Consider the following 21,774-nt stretch of genomic DNA (forward strand, 5'->3'; position numbering starts at 1 on the left):
ACCTGTCCGTGGTCTAAACAGGAGACGAGTTAAAACTCAAATATTATATTGTCATTACATTAAAACGAGATTAATCTGAAACATAATAAAAGATCAAGTCAGTTTATTTTTGTTGCATCTTTTAAATATATAAATTTAAAGTGCTGCACCAATGTATGTGTATATACTGTATGAATGTGTATACACACGTGGTGGTTTATACCTGTGTATGATAGGAAGGTCAATAAAATATAAATCATTACAAATTAGATCTCAGTTGTTAAATCTAAGATGATTCATTTATATATCAGAGTTCTGATTTAATGAGGAAAAGAATGAATGAGTGGTCTTAGACTTTTGGACCCTGTTGGCACATTTGAATTGATGGGAGAAAACTGCTTTTATTAATTTGAAAGGCAGTTCATGGAAATGAGATTTGGTGTAGGCACGGTGAGACAGCCAGGGGAAATAAAGCCTGTGTTTAGAATAAGCCAAAGCTGTCCCTTTGGTTAACATTATTTGTTTTGTGGTAATGAAAAAGTAGAGAAACTCTCTTATTTTGTAAGTCACCTAAGACTCCTTGAGCCTATTTAGTAAATTTCTACCTTGAGTTTGCGTGATTGTCTGTATCTGTTGGGCAGACTGTCCCTTTGGGGCATATTGGTACAACATGCCAGGTTCCCCTTCTGTTTGTGTGGACTTGACAAAAAGAAGATGAAAGGTGCGGAGACTCTGTCCCTGGGTGTGGAGGCATGGGTCCTGCATTTTCATTTACTCACTCTACATCTTAAATTAAATTGGACAGCTGATCCTCCAGAGGGAGCAGTTCCAGGATTTGATTTAAGATTGTATAAAAAGCAGAGACATTAATTATCCTGTTGGATTTGACCTTCACTTTGAGTGCATGCCTCTCACATGAAGATGCACACACATGCGTGCAGACACACACTTATACACACATAAAAAAAAAAAAAAAAAAAGACTAACTGTTGCATCCTTATGTGGCAAGGCCAAAATGTCCTCACGAGTATGGCTAACTGGCTCGCACACACTGCCCACAGAGCCTGTTCATCTGTCAGGAAGGTGACATCTTTAGATGAATTATGGGAGATGGTTGTCATCTTCTCTGGGGTCACATAAGAAATGATGAACCCAGGCAATGGGCTCCCCCTCCTCACACTATCACACGTCAGCCATTTTAGAGGTTGAAAGCCTCGACGGGGGACCAAAACGACCTCAATTAAACCTCCATTAATATTAATACATTTTGTCGTTTCACGTGAGTTGTCGCTAATTAAATGTGTCCCTGACTGTATAATGGGGGTCAGCCGGGGTCTTCCACATGAAGCTAATTCACCACATTACAGCCACCAAACACTGGGCCTGCCTGTACTCAAATCTCAAATCTTAAATACAGATGGAGAGTAGGCAGACTTGGCCACCTTGGTGTTTGTAAAAGTTACAGACATACATATTCAGCAAAATGAGAACTTTTTAATTAGAAACAGTCACTTTTTGTGCACCGCAACACTCATGATTTTAATTTATATGTTCTCTTGGGTTTGCATGTGTCACTCTTGTGTGCATAAAGAGAAAATATTACCCCTCTAACAGCTTTAGGTTTTATTTTTGGCCCTGGCCCAGGGTTTGTATCTGGCCTCATTTCTCCCACATCAACCTTTATGAGACTTTTATGTAGAGGCTAATAAGTTTACAGCAGATCAGTTGTTTGTGAGCTCCTGGGCCACAGCTCCATACACCCACACAAACACGATAAAAACACATTTTAGACCATAATGGGATTGTTGTGGGATTCCTCAGATTGGACTCCCAGTTGTTAAGAGCTTCATAGCATTAGAGCCCTGTCAGCCTGGGAGGTTAGACTCTTCTTTTCAATCCTTTAATATCATGAGGGATGATTTGGTGTTGACCTGGAAGATTAGCCAAACCCAGAGTGGAAGGTCAGATAACGTTCCCAAATGTCCGATCTAATCATATTTATTTTATTGCTGAAAGAGAACTGTGCACTCCCACACTGGATTAGGATCTCTTGTTGCCCTCTGAATTAACTTTTTGACAAAACAGGGTATTGAAACTCTGCAAATTGTTTGTGCATAGAGATTCATCCATATTATGTATTTGACGATGAAGGTCTAAGCCATGCCACTGCTGGAAATAATTCAGACAGAGACAAAAGCCGAAACTCCATAGTGAACAGTGCCAATGCCAACAGGGCAGTCCTCCAGCACTACAATAGCCTGGCTCTGATGCATGTAAGAGAGGCACTCAATATGAACTTATCTGCAGAATTCCATGCTGAAAATAAGCAATAATAATGCCAGAGCTTCATTGTTTGCATGAAAGAAGCATGGGACCTGCAATGAGGAGCTGCAGCCAGTTTGACCTCCTAATAATGGCCGGCAGCCAAAGCCCATACAATCACTCAGAACCGGATTCCCACTGCAGGAGTACGCAAGAGAGCGAGTGGGCACTTTCTCTAAAACACTCAAATGCACATGTTCAGCCAAACAAAAGCTGCTCAGCCCTCTGCAATAGCTCAGCCATTATTGTTTTTTAAGTCCAGCTGCACTTGAAATGACAGCGACCCAGAACTATGGGCAGGATTAAAGACTGCGTTCAGTCCAATGCACCAAGTACATGCTGCCAGAGAGGCTGCACAGCCGTCCCTTTCTCTCCTGCCACCCCTCATTTCCCTCCCGCTCTCTGTTCGTATGTCAGCCACAGAAACACCCTCTCTCTTCTCACGTCTTACTTACTTACTGTCGTCGAGCTCTGATCTCCCTCCAGCCAATTGCCTCTGCTTTTTGCTGGCCAGGCAAATTATTTTCCTGCTCTGCCTTAAGGGGTCAAAGTTGAAGCTCACCAGACTTTTGATGAGATGGGGTTAAGACCGACGCTCTGCTCCATCTCTTTGCGTACTCAGCCAAGGACGGGGAATATTTACACCCCTCCTGCCTCTTGCCAAACATCTACCTGCCACAGCAAAGGAAGACACATATTTTTGTGCATATACGTGCGTTAGACAGGCCTAGAGTGTTTGCAGATTAAATTAGGCTGTAGATCACTGTAGACAGGGCTGAGGCTGTCATTAGGAGCAGGGACAGGCTGCTTTATGGGGTCACGGTCCTGTGGTTAGTGTAGGCGAGTTGTAGAAAATGTCCTCTAGTTATGGATTGGCCTGTGGATGGAGGTGTAGAAACCTGCAAGGCAAAGCTCCCACACAAGTTGTCAAAAAAAAAAGACGAAAATCACAAAATAAGAGAGTCTTAAATGAGTATGTGGCTGCAGTTGAGGTGCAGTGCCTTGCTTGCTTTTCATGAGCATGTGCTTGTTAATAAAGTGACAGAGTGGTGCGACACCATAAATGCTTAACAACAACCAGACAACCACAGTGAGGTCTGTAAAAATGAAATATTTTAATTGGTGGCTTGATGATTCATTTTTGCAATCATAAGAAACAAACCCAGAATTATGTATACAGAAAGAGCCAGAGACAGACTGCACACCAATCCAAAAAAAAAAAAAAAAAAAAAAGTCTCTATCACACTCTTTAACACGTTTAAAAAAAACAAAAAAACAAAACGAACAAAACAATTAGGATGTGAGTGACACCTGGGTTGTTTCACTGTCACAAAAGAAATGCTGTTAAGACATCAGATTTACATATTGATGCAACATAAAATATTTGAGTATAGCTTTATTAGCATCAATCTCTGGAATCATTTCAGCGAACGGGTATTTGTTTCACACACTGTTCAGGTATTTTTTGAGGTTTGCTTAAAATCTGAAGAAAAAAACAAAACAAAACAACAACAACAACAACAACAACAAAAAAAAAACAAAAAAAACAAAAACAACCCACAATTAAGATAAAAAATGTATTAATCTATTTTGTTTTCTGTGTTTAGCCACTAATGCTGAACCTTGTATTGGTTTGGAGCCCAAATGTGGTCTAATAGTCTAATATAAGCTTGACTGAAAAAGAATTCTTGTGGGGGAAAATTCCTGGAGCTGCTGTGTCTTCCTGTCTCCAGTTTCAAGGATACAAAGGCGGGGAAGTTAATAATAATAAAAAAAGAAGTCTTTCTTTCCGTATCCTTTTACCCAGTGCCTATTGCATTACTTGAAGGCTACACAAAAAGCAGCATATTGGCTCTGGATGTATCCAAATACTTTTCATCATCCCCACCTCCTCCTTTCTCCATGAATCATCCCTGATTTAAAACGACTTGATTAAAAACAAGAGGAAGGGAAGGATCCAGTGTGATTATGCAAAACCTGACAAGGGTGATGGTGGGTGGGCTAATTGTTAGTTTCGCCTCCCTTTTTACTTCAACCCCCCCCCCCCCCAAAACAAACTATTGTTAAAAACAGGATGCAACATGTTATCTTATATTACTACCAGGGAAGCATTTTGGCTGGATTCATCCTCCAGTTTCCCCATGACCCATTCTGGAGTACATTCACTTTGATTTCACTGCTCTGTGACATGTCTTTATCCCTTTCCCATATTTAGAAAGTCTACTCTCCACCTTCTCATTGGTTTTCTCCTCTTATTGTTCCCTTTGCAGAAAGGATTGGGGTTGTGAGTTTGTTCGCTAGGTGATATATGTCCAGGTGAAGGAATTGACCATCCACTGGCAGTTGGTGTTACAGAGACATGTTCCTGGTACCTTACAAACCATCGTATAAATCGCTTTAAAGATATAACAGGTATAGAATAAATAATAATTTGAGTTTTTTCTGATGCGACCAAATCACAAAATAGTGTGTTTTTCTTGTCCTTCCTTTACTGCTTTTCACCGATTCAAAAGGAGAAGAGAGATGAAATGTTTAATGACACGTTCATTAGCAGGTATGACAAATGTGAATATTTTACCATGTAAGAACTGCAGTTACAACTAATTCTATGACCTAATATATAGAAAGCATGAATCACAAGCACATAACAAATTAAAAATAATGAAGTTGAAATTCCTGATTTGGTCACACAATTTGTTGCAACATCAGCTCACGGGCTGAGCTGGCTATCACAACCGAACCCCACTTGTATATTTTGCCATCTAGAGTAAAGACATGTCACATGGGCAGATTTTTTACTACATGAAAAAAAAATCTTCATATGTAACCAAGTTATGGGAAGGAGACATCAAAAGGGGGAAAGGAAGGGCAGAGGGGAGTATTATTGGCTTGCATCGCTGCGATAGTCACACTGCTGTGTCATTTTGTTGGAGGGACTTCACTGCCCTGCCCTCCACCATCAAAAAATAAAAAACAAAAAATAAAAATGGCAAAATAATTGGTCATGAAACCAGTCATTCACAAAACTCATTGGACATTCTCTCACATTCAGGCACACTATTTACAAAGGCAGACACATATGCCAATCAAAGGCATACTTTACATACTATTTACACACCAACTCTCACACACATAGGAACGCACTCACATCCACACGGACACACGAGTAGTCAGAGAAATTACTGTAGTATAATGCAGACATAATATCTGGCAATAATTATGTTGTCTATGATCTCAGTACATAGAGGCACAGCTACCTCGTCTATGTCTGTTCTTCAGGGTAACAACAACGAAAATATGGTTAATGCTAATGAACTACTGGTCCCCAGTGCCGTGTGTCCCCTTTCAGCAGGTGGGACGGAGGCTTGTTTGAGACCGCTGCTTTTACATCGCAGCAATTGGTCACTGGAAAAAAATAAAATAAAATAAAATAAAATGAAATAAAAGAAGAAGAAGAAAAAAGAGAGGAACGGAAAATGCCACCCACTACATTAAGGGCTCACATTGCCATGGTGACCAGTAGTTCCACAACTCCCATCTCGAGCATTTGTCTGGGTTAAGGCTTCCAAAGCGCTTACCGCTCGCACAGCACCGTTCCTGGCAGCAACCTGCGGCATACTCTCTCCTCTCCCTGCCTTTGATTTCTTCACACCTATGTGAGACTGGGGTCTGTAATTGGCTGTCACACTCTGCAGGATTCAGATACACAAAAAAAAGGAGTGAAGAGGAGAAATAATGAACTCATTAAGCGACAGGAGCTTTGGGAACCTTGAACAGAGAAACAGGCCACTTTTTTTGCCCCCAAGATGCAAGGCATCAGTAATGGCTATGGTCCATTGGTACGTCAATCCAATCCATTAGCTTTGACTTATAAAACAAACATAACGAAATAAGGGAATCACTTCTCTTTAGGCAGCAATATTGGTCTCAGTGTTATTACAATTCTGCTTTTAAAAAAGCATAAACACAAAAGGAAAATACAAATGAATTCATCCTAAAATGAGAATGAGACAGTCACTATTTCATGACCAAAGCTTGTTCATGGGTAAAATGGCCGATTTTTTTTTTTTTTCTTTAAGCAGAAAGCTTTATTATACAACTCAGTCCAACTTCTTTCTTTTCCATACAGTCTCTTGTGCATTCCCACCATTTTCTTTGTTCAGCTCAGCCGTTGGCATACTTTCATAACTTTCCCAGTTCCTCTGAAATTGGAGCATCCAGGAAGTAGACTGGTTCATAGCAAGGATTAGCGGGAATTCACAGACTTAATTTTATTTTCTCATGCTCCATATCAGGCCACAGAGGACGAGAGGAATACAAGAAGAGGAGGACGAGGAGAAAGGGGAGTCGGGGCGGGAGAGATGGGTGAAATACTCAGTTGTCAGCAACTCTTAAAAATATCTCTTCTCTGCTCAGTCAGTAATGATGATGAGAGAGACAGAGTAACTCAGAGGGGGGGAAAGGGCAAGCGGGTGCTAATAACAACTGGGCAAACCTCAATAACATGAGCTGATGCAATCAACCAAGCCTTGGTCTCTGGTCTCCATAGCAACCACTTGGACTCCTATTCCAGCAGCCCAACTCTGCGGTAAAGTCTGTTTGTCAGTCTTTTGGGTCTTTGATGCAGGCGCCACTTGTGTATAGGAGTGAGTGTATGTGTGTGTGTGTGTGTGTGTGTGTGTGTGTGTGTATGTGTGCATGTATGTGTATGCATTTCACATTACATTTGCATGTCTGTGTGTCTGTTCTCATTCTGCTGCTACCAGCGGTTGATGATCTGGTTCATGTAGTCCTCAGTGGGGAGCCTGCTTCCCGCCTCCTCCGTTCTGCCTCCCTCTTCACCCTCCTCCCGTTCCTCCCTCTCCACTTCTCCCTCCTCCAGCGTCGACACTAAGCTCTGCCGGCTGCGGGAGGGCCACAGGCTGACGCCCAGACCCAGGCCCTGGTGGTTCTGCTGCAAGTGGTTCTTAATGCGCTGCTGCCGCCTCTCCTGCTGCCTAGTGTACTGGTAACGCTGCTGGAACAGGTCCTTGGCGTAGTCGTACAGCTCCATGTCTAGCTCATTTAACTCCTCTATGCGTTGGACCTAATGAGGTTAGAGCAGATGAAATATTTTGAGTTATCAGAGTAATATTTAGAGAGAGGAAGAACAACAAGAACAAGAATTAGTAGAAGAGAACAAAGAAAAAGGCACTGAAGACAAGTGACAAAAAGACAAAGCATATGTTTTGTTTGCGTTTTCAGCTAATTTTTAAAAAGCAGTTTGGCCGTCAACAATAAAGCTTTACAGTCGTTTGTAGCATTATTAAGTATGCTCCCGTTGTCTCAGCATTGATAGTAGTGGCATCCATCCAAATTCTGCCCACACGGTTTGACCTTGAAGCGCACATAACAAGTAACTAATATCAAAACAGACCAAAAAGTTTCAGCATCTACAGAATCAAAGGAACTGAATTAAGAATTTAAAAAGAAAAAAGGGGGGGGAAAATCCCCAACCTGCATTCCTGTTTGCATTTTCATCACATCTGAGGGACAATGAAGATAAAAAGAATTAACAACACAGAGTTTTCCTCTGTGGTTATTCATTTTTTCTTTAGCACATAATCATGATGAAAAAACTACTGACTAGGGTACTACAGCTTCATTGTTTTTTGAATAAATTGCAGCTGCCGGGAAGTCTGTTTGATCAATAACTGACATTCAGCAGTTTAATTTCCACCACAGTTGTTCCTCAGACACTGGAAAATATAATCTCCAGTGCAGGAGCTATTGTATAGTAGCTAAACTAAGTCCCTGATTGCTCTTCCTATAATGTAGGAAAAGTTCCTTGGTCCCCCAGAAATGGCATTAGACAGTTTCAAGGAGCTTCTATAGAGAGAGGGAAGTGAGAGATAGATTGTGTCAATATTAACACAACAGGAATGTGTTTGATGTTAGCTTTGGGCACTGCAGCTGGTGTCATTGGCATGTATCTTCAGCTGTCTGGGAATACAAAAAAGAGGGGGAAAATGTATTTAATTAAGAGAGCGCCTTTGAAATCAGTGTCGGAGTACTGAATACCATTTGTGAACAATGTGTGTGACAGCGACGCACCACACAATGTTGGAAAATTGGAGATGTTTGATCGGCAGCACGGGGGATGCCGGCGCTGAGCCAGAGCGGCTACATTAGACTTATAGGTAGATATCTTTCCTGTAACTATCTACTCATCACCTGCTGATGTAATTATTTTGTATTTGTAACCATTGGTCTACTTTCTCACAGCTTCTGCCAGCCCGGCACATTTTCTTTTCGGCCCATTCTTTTGGTTTTGATGTATGGATGTCACTGGTATGCTGTGTGCTGGAGGACTATTTATTTATTTATTTATTTATTTATTTTTGCTGGGAATTGAGCCTAAGAACACCCACGCTGGACCAATTGGACCAAAGTGTGAAGAACATCTTTGAAGCTGCTGTTTTTTAACAGCGGCAGCCATCCCAACTCATTTCACAGTGATATGAAACCACCTTAGTTTCTCTTTGAGGCCCTCTTCTCCTATCTCTCTTCTCAGGTCTTTCCCTTCTTTTGAAATATTCATTTTAAATTTTACTTCACTTTTCTACCATGACTTTCTTCAAAGAAACGTGTTAATCATAAAAGGATTTATCAAATGCTTCTTAAATCTTTATCAATGAACACAAAGAATAATCCACCATACACTACCATTTATTCAAGAATTATATGTGCTGTATTTCTTCTATTGTTTACACAAAGGGCTACTGTAAGTGCATTCATTTATCAAGAACTTTACTCTCTGCCAGAGAGCTCATGCCTCCAAAGGTGAGAGCGATGTTGTACGAACCGTAGCATTGTCCAGGTCCACCCCTGCAGCTCGAGTGCTGTTGTACTGCATGAAGGGCCTGATGAAGCGCAGCCTGAAAGTTCGCTCAAACAGGAACTGGGTTTTTCTCTGGTACTCTGTCAGGCCAAAGAAGGCCATGTCTCGCAGGTTCTTCTTGGCTGACTCCAGCAGAAGCTGGGCCCTCTTCTTCTCTGGCACCGTGGACATGTTGTAGCAGCCGACGAGGCTCAGGTCTGCCAGCATCCGAACCTAAACAAAAGGAAATAAGGAAAATACAGACATCAGGGGTGCATCATGTTCATGACAACGTTAAAGCATTCATGCTTTGGGTCAAAGACACTGGCTCTGAAAATGGTTTGTAACAGAGAGACTTCAGTTTGTTACAGCTAAGGAGCTAACTAAGTTATTACTTTTAGATTCTGTTCTGTTTTGGCATCTTCAGTGTGGTTTACATTTTCTTTGTTCCACAGACTGCAATTATTCAACAACAACTTTGTAACAACAACAAATTTGTAGTTATTATGGAATTCCCCCCACCCCTTTTTTTTGTGTGTGTTTTTAAACTTAAGTAGTTGATGTTTGCATGCAGAATTGAGAGCTCTCTGCAGACAATTACACTCTGGAGCTGTTGTTTTACAGGCAAAGAGAGTGAATTCTGACTTTACAGGAGTGCACAGTGTGCATCTCCATCTGCTACGCCACCATGATGCCTCAAGTGTGTATATGGGTGCATGCGGCACATTTATAAATCATGGAACCCTGAGTAATAACAACCTCGGGCTCAGATGAGATAAGCTGGCCAACACGTTTAGGTGTGAGACTGAGATAACATGAGGAAGGAAGGTGTGAATTAGAGGTGTTTATGACCAATAGGCAAAATCCTGACTGTGTGTGTGTGTGTGAGTGACTGACTGAGTGAGAGAGGGGGAGAGAGTATGTTCCACACGTGTGAAACACATCTTATACTTTTACCATCTTTCCGATTTGCAATTTAATTTACAATTAAGGAAATCATATTGAAAAATAAACTGAGATGCATTTTCTGACTCGTCATGCACTGCCAATGAGCTCTCAATGTGTTGCACTGCTGTTCTTTTTTGAAGAAGTCAATCTCTAACTGTTATGTGTTTAGCTTTTCATGTTAAATTTACCATTTAATTTGATCTATTTTTCAGTAGAAAGCAATTCTCAGTATTTATTTAGGTTTTTAAGTGGACTTGGACTAATGGTACTGTCTGCCAATATTGGGTATATGATCTTATTAGCAGGCAAAACGAAGCAGCTCGGCAGGCAGGCGAGAGGTCAGGTGCTGAGATGCGGGTTCGCTTTGTAGCAGTGACAAATGGTTAAATCAGGACTGAAATCAGCTAATCTTTTAAGTATTTGCAGTAAAGGCGACTGTTTGTACAAATTGCCTGTGAGCAAGATTCAATGGATGAAGATTTGTGGGCTCCTTCTCTGCGTTCATTCAAACGACCGCAGTGGCTTCAGGTCAGGGGATTGTAACCACAGCAATCAATGTGACAATGCTGCACCTCGTCACAAAAACGTCTTCTGCCCCACCTGTCTGTTGTTGGCCAGGTTGTAGGGACAGTCCATGAACTGCTGCAGGGTGCACCCCGACCAATCCGAGCCCTCATAGCAGGAGGGCAGCTCCTCAGGCGTTGGGGTTCGTCCGTCACACATGTGCAGGGAGGTTTTCCACGTGGCTCCCCGTTGTACATGGCGCCACTCACTGAGATATCGGGACAGAGGGTCTCTCAGAAGAGTGATGTAGTAGAACTTCCTGTTTGGGAGTAAGAAAGGGGCAGAGAATGGATGGAGAAGAGAAGGAAAAGAGAAAGAGAAGAGAAGGAAATGAGAGGTGCAGCAGAGAGAGAGGGAAAAAATTACATTTAGAATTTATGGTCTTACTTATACAGTCAATCAATATGGTAAAAACACTGCGGTGAGAAGACAGAAATAAAATCAGCAGCAGCTCATGCATTTTCATGTTTCACCTGCGAACTAACATTATTGACTTTTCACTTTACTTTTGGGGGAATTACATGATTATTCAGATTAAATAAAACAATGTAGGTGTGAGAAGCAAAGTGAGATAATTATTTAAAAAACCCCAAAGCACTGCTTTCTGGGTAGTTCCTCTGTCATCCATGTGGTGGCACTGTTTACAACACTTTCATTCAGCGCAGTTCATTTTACATTCTTAACTCAGTAGGAGGAGGGCTGCAGACTGAGCCTGTCATACCTAATACCATATTATTTGCATTTACTAGAAGCAGCTGTGTGATACACAAGAGAAAACTGGACAGTGGATGAGAAGTGAAATTATAAACAAGCAGGAAAAAGAGGAAGGAAGGTGACGCTGATTTCTCAGGCAGCGTATCAGGTCAGTGTTCAGGCCACACTGTGCAGGAAATGAAACTGCTGGCACAAGCACATCTCACACTGCAACACACATCTTCATACAGAAAAATGTCTCTCACACACACACACACACACCACGAACATCTTTCCTCTTGCTTCACACTTATATTACGTTTGTCTCCGAGAGATGACTCATCCAACATCTGAGATTTGGATGAGGCTGTTTCTTTGTGTGTGTGTGTGTGTGCGTGTTGTAATGATGCATAGCACTGTTCAATGTCTCTCTAGAGGGGACATTCCCACCAGAGTACAGACCTTTCAAGGCCTTCACACTCTGGCTAATTACTGCAGTCTAATCAATCAACACATCCTCATTAAACACATACACACACACACACACACACACAGGCTGCATGTGTGTACAGCTATGTGCCCTCACTATATCTGGGAGTGATGGTATGGATTTGTCTGGTCAACAGACACACGCTGCCGGTCAAAAGCACACACAGAGGCAAACGCTGCCCTCCTCTCCTGGGCTTGCATCACTTCCGAGGAATGTTTGCGGAAAGAAATTTTGTGTGCTGACAGGACTCCACGAAATTGCCCAGTCCACAAAAGTCGTGCCACATATAGAATACACACATATGCACATACACACGCACACACACAGCCTCCACCACAAAATCTTTGGCTTCACACTACAGAGCTCACCCGGGGAGAGAGGAGGGGTTTCTGCGTGGACACAAAGCCCCAAGTGTCACACAAACAGTAGCAGTGTGTAGATATTAAAAAGAAGTAGCTAAGCCTGCTGAAATCCAGTTGCTGCAGAGAGATCCTGGACCAGAAAACAACTCAGCCCTAAATCTAGCAACAGCTGAGTGATGGTGCATAATAAAACAGCCAAACTCTAAATCCAGCAGTGGTGAGGAGATCCTGAGTCATAAAACAATTCACAAAACTAAAAGCAACAACAACAACAAACAAACTGCCAAACAGAAAAACTAATTTCATCTGGGAGATCCTGTGCAACTGAACAACCACACCCTGACTTTATCTGTAGCACAGAGCGATCCCTGTAAATGCAAAAAATCTAGTAGCAGCAGGGAGATCATGGACAATGCAACAACAAAGCCTAAATCCAGCGGCAGCTGGGGGATCCCAGGCAATGAACCAAACAGACCTTCAATCCGAGGACAGTGGGGGATCGTGGCCATAGAAACACGAATCTAAACTTAAAATCCCATCAACCTAAACCTAAATCCACCCCTCCCACCGCCAATCTAATCAAAAGCAGAAGAGGGGAGAAGCACCATCAAACTGGAGCCTGCAGGAGAGCGGGGTACATTATGGAGATTCCTATGATGACATTATCAGGATTCCTAACACTCCCCAGAGTGAGGTGTGTGTGTGTGTGTGTGTGTGTGTCTGTCTGAGTAAGACTACGCCTATTAAATCAGTGATGACATTTTCCCCCTCTTGGCTTCTATTCCACTGAAAAAACACAGTACTGTTTGGCCCTAGCTACAGAGACGAGAGGAGAGAGTGAAAAACAGAGAGAGAAAAAGAAAGAGGGAGAGAGGTAGAGGAGGGGGTTGAAGAGAATTTCAATTAGTTTTCTAATTCTGTGAAAGCAGTGAGGGCCCCGAGCCCAAGTGATTTATCAAAGTTATGGCTCCCGCAATAATAAAGGCTCAGGCATATTACCAGGCAAAATAAATAAATAACATGCAAGCAAACACACACAGGATGCAACACACACAATGATCCACGCATACAAACCCAAATAAATGATTTTAAGTGGCATGCCATGGCTGATGTGTCTGCTGGATCAGGCAAACTGCATAACTTGGTGCCATCCTGAAGTCCAGTGATGTCTGGCCTCAAGACCCGTTGGTACGCACGTTACAACGCACACCGCTGGCCCATCCGCTCCCTTTAAAACACAGATTCCCATGCATGTGTGCGCACTCTTGTGCTTCACAGCAGAGACAACGCCTCCATATACACACATATGTGATATTGCTTATAGCTCAACCAATCAAGCGCTTGTCAAATTAACTTCAAAGCTCGCACGTAGTGCTCAATCTCTCTCCGCCAAGATTTCAGCATATCATCTTCCAGCTCAGCGCAGGAATTCATGGACAGGGAGCAGAAGCCTGAACGAACGCATTTACAGACTGTCTACATGTGATAATTTTTTCCACAAGTTTTCTCCTTTTTTCCCTTTTTTGTTATCTGCAGCAATTGGAGGAACATCCCTAACGTCACACCCATCTGGTATCAAACCTGTCGACTAATCGACAAGTGCTTAATGGTGTTGTTGATATCTCCCATCAGACTGCTGGAGTGTAGAGTAGGCTGATAAAAGAAGTGAGTGCTTGGCAGAAAGAGGTGTGATGAAGTTTTTGTCTGGACCACTGTGGAATCTGGACTATGCAAGGACAGTTTTATCTTTCATCCTTCACTTTCTCTCTTTTTTTTTCTCATCCTGATCACTATAACTGACTAGAAAACTGAGTCTGTAAAGACAGGATTCAGGTGTGTGATCTGTCCGACTGAAAGGAAAGAAAAACACGTTTTCTCACATTTCTAGAAGGCTTCTGAGGTTTTTTTTTTTTTACCCTCCATTTCTCACCATTTCTACCAACCCCTGTGCGCAGCTGTGTTTACATGTGCTGTAAATAAGTGAGAAAGAGGCACTTAGATGCCTTTCCCACCTTGCCCAGAGTATACTGATCGGAGCAAACACTGAATACTTGTAATATTTAATTATCTTTGGGTACGGCTATGGTGAAACTTAAAAGAAAGAACACACGTGCAGCTTCAACACAGGGACTGCACTGGTCCACATCTTGAGTGTTGAGAATGAGTCAATGTGAGTTCATGCAAGCGTTATCAAAAGGAAGCACACAGAGCCTGCGCTTGTTATGGTCTCCGAGAGCTTGGGGAAAATGAGGCCTTTGGCGTTTCCTGTTGGGTCACAAATCACCACTTCTATAACCTCCACCTTCTGCATTTAACCTCTTCTCCCTTTCTGTTTAAATCTTTTCTGTCGCCCCATAGTCCATGCCTCCGGTTCTCCTCTCCCCCTTGCAGCTGTATTTCACTGTGATGTGCTCCTGCTCTCATCTTATGTTTGGTCAGTTAAAATAACTCCCTTGAGTAATGGTCTTGAAAGATGCACTGAATTTGAAAAAATAGGCAAAGTTGTAGCTTGTAAAAGGTTACATAAAATGGACAAATAGACAATTATATATTTCACATGTGCTGGTTGTCACTTTTAGTTGATGTTATTAATTAAGTACAAATGTTTTTGTGGACTTTCTTGAAGCAGCAAAATAAGCAGAGAAAAATACTGGAGATGGTTTGTGGTTGAAACACACCAGAGATTCTCCTCAAGAGAATGTGACAAAGTTTTAAAAGCCTTGTTTAAATATAAGGTTATACACTGATTTTGGCACATACACGCACACACCTGCAGCATGCAGACACACAAACATGGAGACACCAACAGCAACCCACTGCGCAAAGCAACCATGATTTATTAATAGTTCACAGATGTTTGTTGAAACCTGATCTACCAAACAACACGGCTCTTTCCCACCTCTAAAAATGGACCTGAACTCAAACAACTTAAGTGTTTATGGTAATAAAATAAATAAATAAATAAAAATCATGCCACAGAAGAAGTAAAGAGACATGTTGCTCAGCTGGAGAAGTGTCGTGTTTGTGGCTGCTGATCAGAATTCAAACGCACAGAAAGTACGCTGGAGTGAAACCACTTTTGGCAAAAAATAACTGATTCACATTCAAATGAAGACAGAGAAAATAAGATTTAAGGTTAGTCGCAAAGGGTGTGTGTGTCTTCAAAAAGCAAAAAAACAAAACAACTGCATGTTGCTATACATGTAATGAGCTGTGAAAATAAAGTATGTGAGTTCAGTGTCCATGTGAACCTCTGCTCCAGTGAAAAGATAAAAAATGGCAGTAACTGTCCCTAAATACATACCATTTCACTAAATAACACATTCTCTTCACCATTTGTATTTGACTTGTGGTTTTCTGACTATGTACCTTGCTCTGCATGTGGCACCAAACTGGAATCAGCACCACCAGCTGTTTATCTCACTGAGTTCTTCCACTAATCACATTTTATTTAGCTTAATTTCTGAAATTCTGTAAAAACTTGCACAATTAATTTAGACAGAAATCAAACTATAAAAAAAAGTAAAAAGTAATGCTTAAACCCCCTTTTCTTTTTTTGTTTAAATACAACGACCTGGCAAAAAAAAAAAAAAAAAAAAAATACATTCACTTTAAAGCTCTACACTTGACTGATACTCACTCAGGTACAGTAGCTTTTTCCCTAATGTAATGTAAAACCAGATACAAGAGCCAGTTTGTTTGTTCATATTTAGTTCTCTTTCCTTAAATATTGTGACATGATTTTAAGATTTGAGACAAACCAGGGTCTGCATGGAGAAACATGAACCTGGGTGTGCAGCATCTTGTGCGTTTTAACTAGCAGGGAAAGCCTGGAAACCGCCGCCTGTGTGCCTCCACTGCTCTTTGCTTTCAGTGGAATAACACCAAGGAATGTGTAAATGAAGATGATATCAGTGGTGTGTGTGTGTGTGTGTGTGTGTGTGTGTGTGTGTGTGTGTGTGTGTGCCTGCGTGTGTTTGTAGAAGGGAAAGTGAGTAACAACATGTAAGGACTTGAATCCTCACAGGCTCCCACTGACGCCATACTGTTCCTCTTGCTGTGGAACACGCCATTGTTTGGATATTTGATTGTTTGTACCTGGGCACATTCGTTCCTTAAACATTTGGCGTCAGGTCAGATATTATCAGCCCCATCCGTTCTGATAACAAACAATCAGACTGGTCGGCCTGCCAAGGTTCAGGCTAAAGACGACCTTGCCTTTGTATCAGTTCCTCTGTCTACAGCACCAAATCGCCAGCCTCTCGACTAAACTTTACCCTTCGCCCCTCTCTCCTGCTCCCACGCTCCTTTCCCTTGCTCACGATCTGTCATCTCATCCTGTGAATCCATCCAGGACGTCTCCTGACCGATAATGACGCACAGAGACAGCCAGAAATAGACCCTCTGGTCCAGACAAGCTCTTGAGGCATCTTTTCTGCCAGCCCTGGCTCACTTTTCCTCCTGGTACCACTTATTGTCTCTTTCTGTCTGTCTCTCGTCTTGCAATCAATAACAGCCTGGGGACCCAGACAGTCTGCCCTGGTAGTTTGGATTTTAAACACAGGAGCTGTAATCCAGACTGAGTGACAAAACAGAGTAGGAGAACACATTGACCACAACGTCAGAGAGGGGGAGGCCACATGGGGGGGCAGGCATGCTGCAGACATCAAGATATTGTGGTTAAATATGAAGACACATGCGGAAATTCTTTATTTCCCTAAACAAAGAATGCCAAGAAGCTGTGGTTTCTTAATATTTTCCATTGAAACGGTCCATATTTAATATATCCGATACAGCATCATGAGTAAGAGATCCAGACTTTTGGCAGAAATCTGATCTGTTGTGTGCTGATGTGGCTGACCAGTGTGACTGGGACAAGTAGGTCAAATTGGGTCTTCATGATCTTGTAAGAAACATACATGTTGTCACAACATCGAACAGTAATTTTCATTTGCAATTTTGTTGCTGATTTTTATGTAATACCAATTTTACGCGTAAAAAAAAAAAGTCCACAAATGTCTTTTCTTGGACAGATGTCAAAATATTCATCAATAATGAAGTCATTCAGTCAACAGACACATAAACTCGTGCAGCTGCAGCTAATGTCTATTTCCACGATCAACATAAATGCCAAATACTGAAATTAATAAATTAAACATTTAGTTATTCAGTTTACAATGAGAAAAGCCTGAGAAAAAAGCTAAATTTGACAAGTTTAATCCATCAGGGCTATTTTCACAGAAAAATTACTTTCATGATGATGATCACAACTACACTGAATCCTGGTCAACGGAATCGAACAGGATTGTGGTTTGATTATTATTTAAATAGGACCTCAGCTATGTATTATTCATCCATTTATTTGCAGATTTCATAGATTTTATTGTTTGTTCTATATAATGCCAGAATTTAGTTGGACTTTCTTTGACTCTTTCCATTAACTCTTACAGAGGCATAAAGGCCATAACCAAGAGAGGATTGTGAAAAAGCTGCTTCTGCCACAAGTGCAAAATAACGTACAACTCACTGCATTTCAGCAGGTAAAAAAAACATCCTCTTTGTGATTACCAGACAAAGAGAAACAGCAGAAGAGGAAGAGTGCCGCTGACCGAGGTGTAGCCCAAGGCTTGCATCAGATGGTCCGGTACAAGAATGGACAAAACATGGGGGGGGCGGCAGAGGGAGAGACGGAGAAGGGAGGGAATCCCCCGAGTGCAAAGCTATGTTCAGCAGAAATGTACTGCCGCCTGTTCTCTCATGTAACTTGACTGGCAACAGCCCAGAAAGCTGTCTGACAGAGACACACGGAGGAAAAGAGGGAAGGAAGGAGAGTAGGGGTCAGATGGATTTCGTGAGAGTGAGATGGGTGAAAGACAAGAAGGACTGCACAACTAGTACAGATAAATTCATGGAAAGTTATGCATCCCTGATAGGATTGGGTGATATGACAACATCAGATACGCCAAAGTTTATCCTATCAATTGATCTGCATTTTATTTTGTCTAGGAATATAGCCTGAGAAATCTAGAACAAAAAAATCTACAACCTTCCATTTCAACTTTGAAAAACCCATTGTGATGCCTTCAAATGTCTGTTTTTGTGTCACCAGACGTTCAAGTACCCAAATATATTTTATTTTATGGATCTGGGTAAAATGAGATTGATTCACTGACATATTTACGATGTAATGAGATCCATCCAACTCCTACTTTCTCAAATATGGAATGCCCATTTCATAATGTTTAAGTAATAGTCAAGGTATTAGAAACAGTAGATTGACTCAACTTTAGAGGGAAAAAAAATTAGTTAATTCCCGCCAAAATCTCCAAGCTTAGCTTTGACTTTAGGCCAGATCATGGGAAATAATAATATTAATATTTCTTACCAAGCCTGACTTTAGGGTGTAACTGTGTCCAAAAGTAATAAAAAGGTGATTATTATCTGAATTTGGCACATAGAAACTGCAGTAACAGTATAAAGACTGTGTGTTAAAAAAAAAAAGGGCTCTCAGCAGCTTTTAGAAATACTGCACTGAACCAACCAAAGGGCAAATTTATGCTTAGCTGTGAAAGCATTCGATAAAACAATCTGCTGTAGTTTCCTGTAGATGTGACAAATAATCATGATTAAGAAAAACACAGTCAGAAGGGATGTGAGCCACAACGTGAGAGAGATGGAGGCAGAGCTTTATTTTGCTCGAGGTAACTCAAATTAACCTGATAACCCTGTGTATGGAAATGTGTCTGCGTGTCCCTGAATTCCCCTCTGACTGGCGTCATCTTCATATGCCTCCTGATACCGAGGTCAAAGCAATCACTTCGCACTTTGCACTGACATATGGGCATGTTGCACTCACTCACCCCCACCCAATCCCACCACAGACACTCACACACTTACACACACCTGCAAGTTATGACATATTCCTCCGCGTATGCGATGATGTAAGATTATTGATGTGTCCCAATAGTTCACTTAACAGGATGAGAAAAAAAAAATCACCAGGAGAGAGTGAGTGAGAGAGGAGGACAAAAAGGAGAAGGAGGCGGAAAAGCAGGAGAAGGAGGAGGATGAGGAGGAGACATGATGCAGAGTTTGGGGGCAATTAAAAGGCTGGGTAACGAGGCTAATGAGTAGACAGGTGGCCCCATTACAGAAGCAGGCACACACACTCATTAACACACACAAAACCTCCCCTTTGGCGAGGATTTGTGTGTGTGTGTGTGTGTGAGACCCCTGTTTCCCTGTTAATCAGTCATCACATACAAGACCGGAGGCAACAGGGTGTTTCTGTTAGTGTGTGTGTGTGTGTGCGTGTGTGTGTGTAACTGGAGGCGAGAGTGTGAAATTGGAGTGATAAGGCAGTTAACATTCAAATCTCCCCACCTGCCCTGTGTAACCCCACACTGACACACACACATGCACACACGCACACACACATACACACACAAACACTCTCGAGCGCTTGCTTCTTTGCCTCTCTTCTCCAGCAGAACATCTTTATTTGTGTGTGAGTGAAAAGCAGGCATTTGTTTGTATGAATAAACAGGATAATGAGATATCGCTAAGCCAGTAGTGGTGGTGGATAGCAGGACAGCGTTTGCATGTCTATATGTGTATGTAAAGGGGGGAAAAAGGCAGTTTCTTTCTATTCAAGACACACTCTTTCAAATTAATGAATTTGCCCTGGGAAGAAAAAAATCCCCCCCCCCAAAAAAAAAACAACAAAAAAAAAAAAAACCAGAGGCTGATGTGGCTGTAATTACATAGACAGGTGTGCCAATAGCTTCCCACTTACCCAGCGAGCTCAGCAGATGCAGATGCACAAACAAAACAAACAGCACAGTCACATGAGGATAACTCTCAGTCTCTGGGTATCTTTGAAAAGTTAAAGCAAGAAATCTGTGTCTGTGTGTGTGTGTGTGTGTGTGTGTGTGTGTGTGTGTGTGTGTGTGTGTGTGTGTGTGTGTGTGTGTGTGTGTGTGTGTGAGTGTGTGTACGTTGAGGGTGAAAAAGAAATCCTCTCTGTAGGCAAAAAAAAATCTCCAGCAACCAAATACACAAATAAACACAAAGAGTGTAGTTGGGAACCAGGCAGAGACAGAGAAGAAAAAAAAAGACAGAACGATAAAAGAGATGGTGGAGCGGTAAAGGCGAGACGGAGAGCCAGAGACAACAAATACAAGCAAGGAGACACGAAAAGTCAGGAGCAAGAGCAGCCCAGTGACATTTGGGGGATATGTCTGCATATCAATGCAGTTTGTTGGGTAGGGCTTGTAATTATCTTTTGATGGAGATGGGAAAGTGAAAGGGGGTGGGGGTGGTGGTGGGGGGGGGCAGGAGGCCAGTCAGTCAGTCTGTCAGTCAGTCAGACATTCAGACCAGGAGCTAGATTTACACTCTACACCGAGGAACAGCAACCACACCGGAGGGAATAGGAAAGGGCACAATTGGCTCTTTAAGAATAGAGGGACAAGTGTGAAGGGAGGGCTGTATATGAGTAATGTGTGTGTGTGTGTGTGTGTGTGTGTGTGTGCGCTAGTCGGGGGGGGTGAAGGGGGTCCTCCAAGCCCAATTAAGCCTGACTGCATGTCGGAGGGCTGTGCCAAACATGCCCCACCTGTTTAGAGAGGGCCAAGGGGCTAATGAGCACTGCCTAAAGGGAGGGAAAAGGATGAGAAGGACAGAGAGAGGGAAATGGGAAAATTCCCGGGATTTAAAGAATAAGGATGGCATTCCCCAGTTTTTGTTCCCCTGCCTTTTCTCTCATTATGCAGCTGCAACTGAGAGACTGAGAGACACTGTGTCAGAGGGATTTCACAGCTAACATTAGCCTTTGCTATCATGCGCAATCAAATGGTAGAGACTGTGTACATGTGGAACGCACATGCACAGAAGTGCCAATCACTCAGAAAATAAAAACATGAGTCAAGAAAATTAAAACCAGAGCCAAGTGTTGAGGGGCAGGAGAGTGGAAGGTAAGGAGCATAATGTAATAATATGAGCCAAATATTGTGCAACAGGAACAACAACAGTTTGAGACAGAACACCTCTGTGTTATGTGTGTGTCTGTGTCTGCGCAAGTGTGGGTGAGTTTGAGTGAAAGGGGCCCATTGTCTGGCTGTGAAACTCAAGCTCATAGCCCTGACTTAGCCTTGAACAAGCAGTGGGGTTGTGGCATCCTTCCTTCCTTCCTTCCCTCCCTCCTTCTGTCCTCATTGACACCTTCCTCACTTTGTTCAAGCGTTAGTTTAGTTTAGAAAAAAGACTTTTGATGAGGAAAATTAATCTGGCTCTTTCCAAGGGTCCTCCAGAGTTCCTGAACACGTCACATCTGTGCCTGAATGTGCTTATAACTATGTGAATAAACTATTCTGTGTCTTTTTACCTTTGTTTCTGTACAACTTATAAAGCCGAGGTGACAAAGTGCTGTAGATTAACTTGGAAAAAAAATATTAAAACTAGGGTTGTGGCAGGAGCTCAAAAGTTGTAAGTGTTGGCCCTAATTTGTAAGTCACTTTGGATAAAAGCAATGAATAAACTTAACTGTAAAAATGAAA

General features: G+C 42.0%; 1 protein-coding gene across 1 annotated transcript in view; it reads right to left on the bottom strand.

Annotated features, from left to right (window-relative positions):
- Positions 1 to 3,496: 3,496 nt before the first annotated feature.
- Positions 3,497 to 21,774, bottom strand: part of hs6st1a (heparan sulfate 6-O-sulfotransferase 1a) — a 51,832-nt gene continuing 33,554 nt past the window's right edge. Inside the window, exons 2-4 of the mRNA XM_029494580.1 lie at positions 10,709 to 10,931; positions 9,146 to 9,394; positions 3,497 to 7,387 (exon numbers count right to left, since the gene is read on the bottom strand). Coding sequence (XP_029350440.1) covers positions 7,061 to 7,387; positions 9,146 to 9,394; positions 10,709 to 10,931 — 799 coding nt within the window. The 3' untranslated portion in view covers positions 3,497 to 7,060. The remainder of the gene's footprint in view (positions 7,388 to 9,145; positions 9,395 to 10,708; positions 10,932 to 21,774) is intronic.

Source organism: Echeneis naucrates, chromosome 22 (genome assembly GCF_900963305.1).
Source record: "Echeneis naucrates chromosome 22, fEcheNa1.1, whole genome shotgun sequence".
In the NCBI taxonomy this organism is placed as follows: Eukaryota; Metazoa; Chordata; class Actinopteri; order Carangiformes; family Echeneidae; genus Echeneis; species Echeneis naucrates.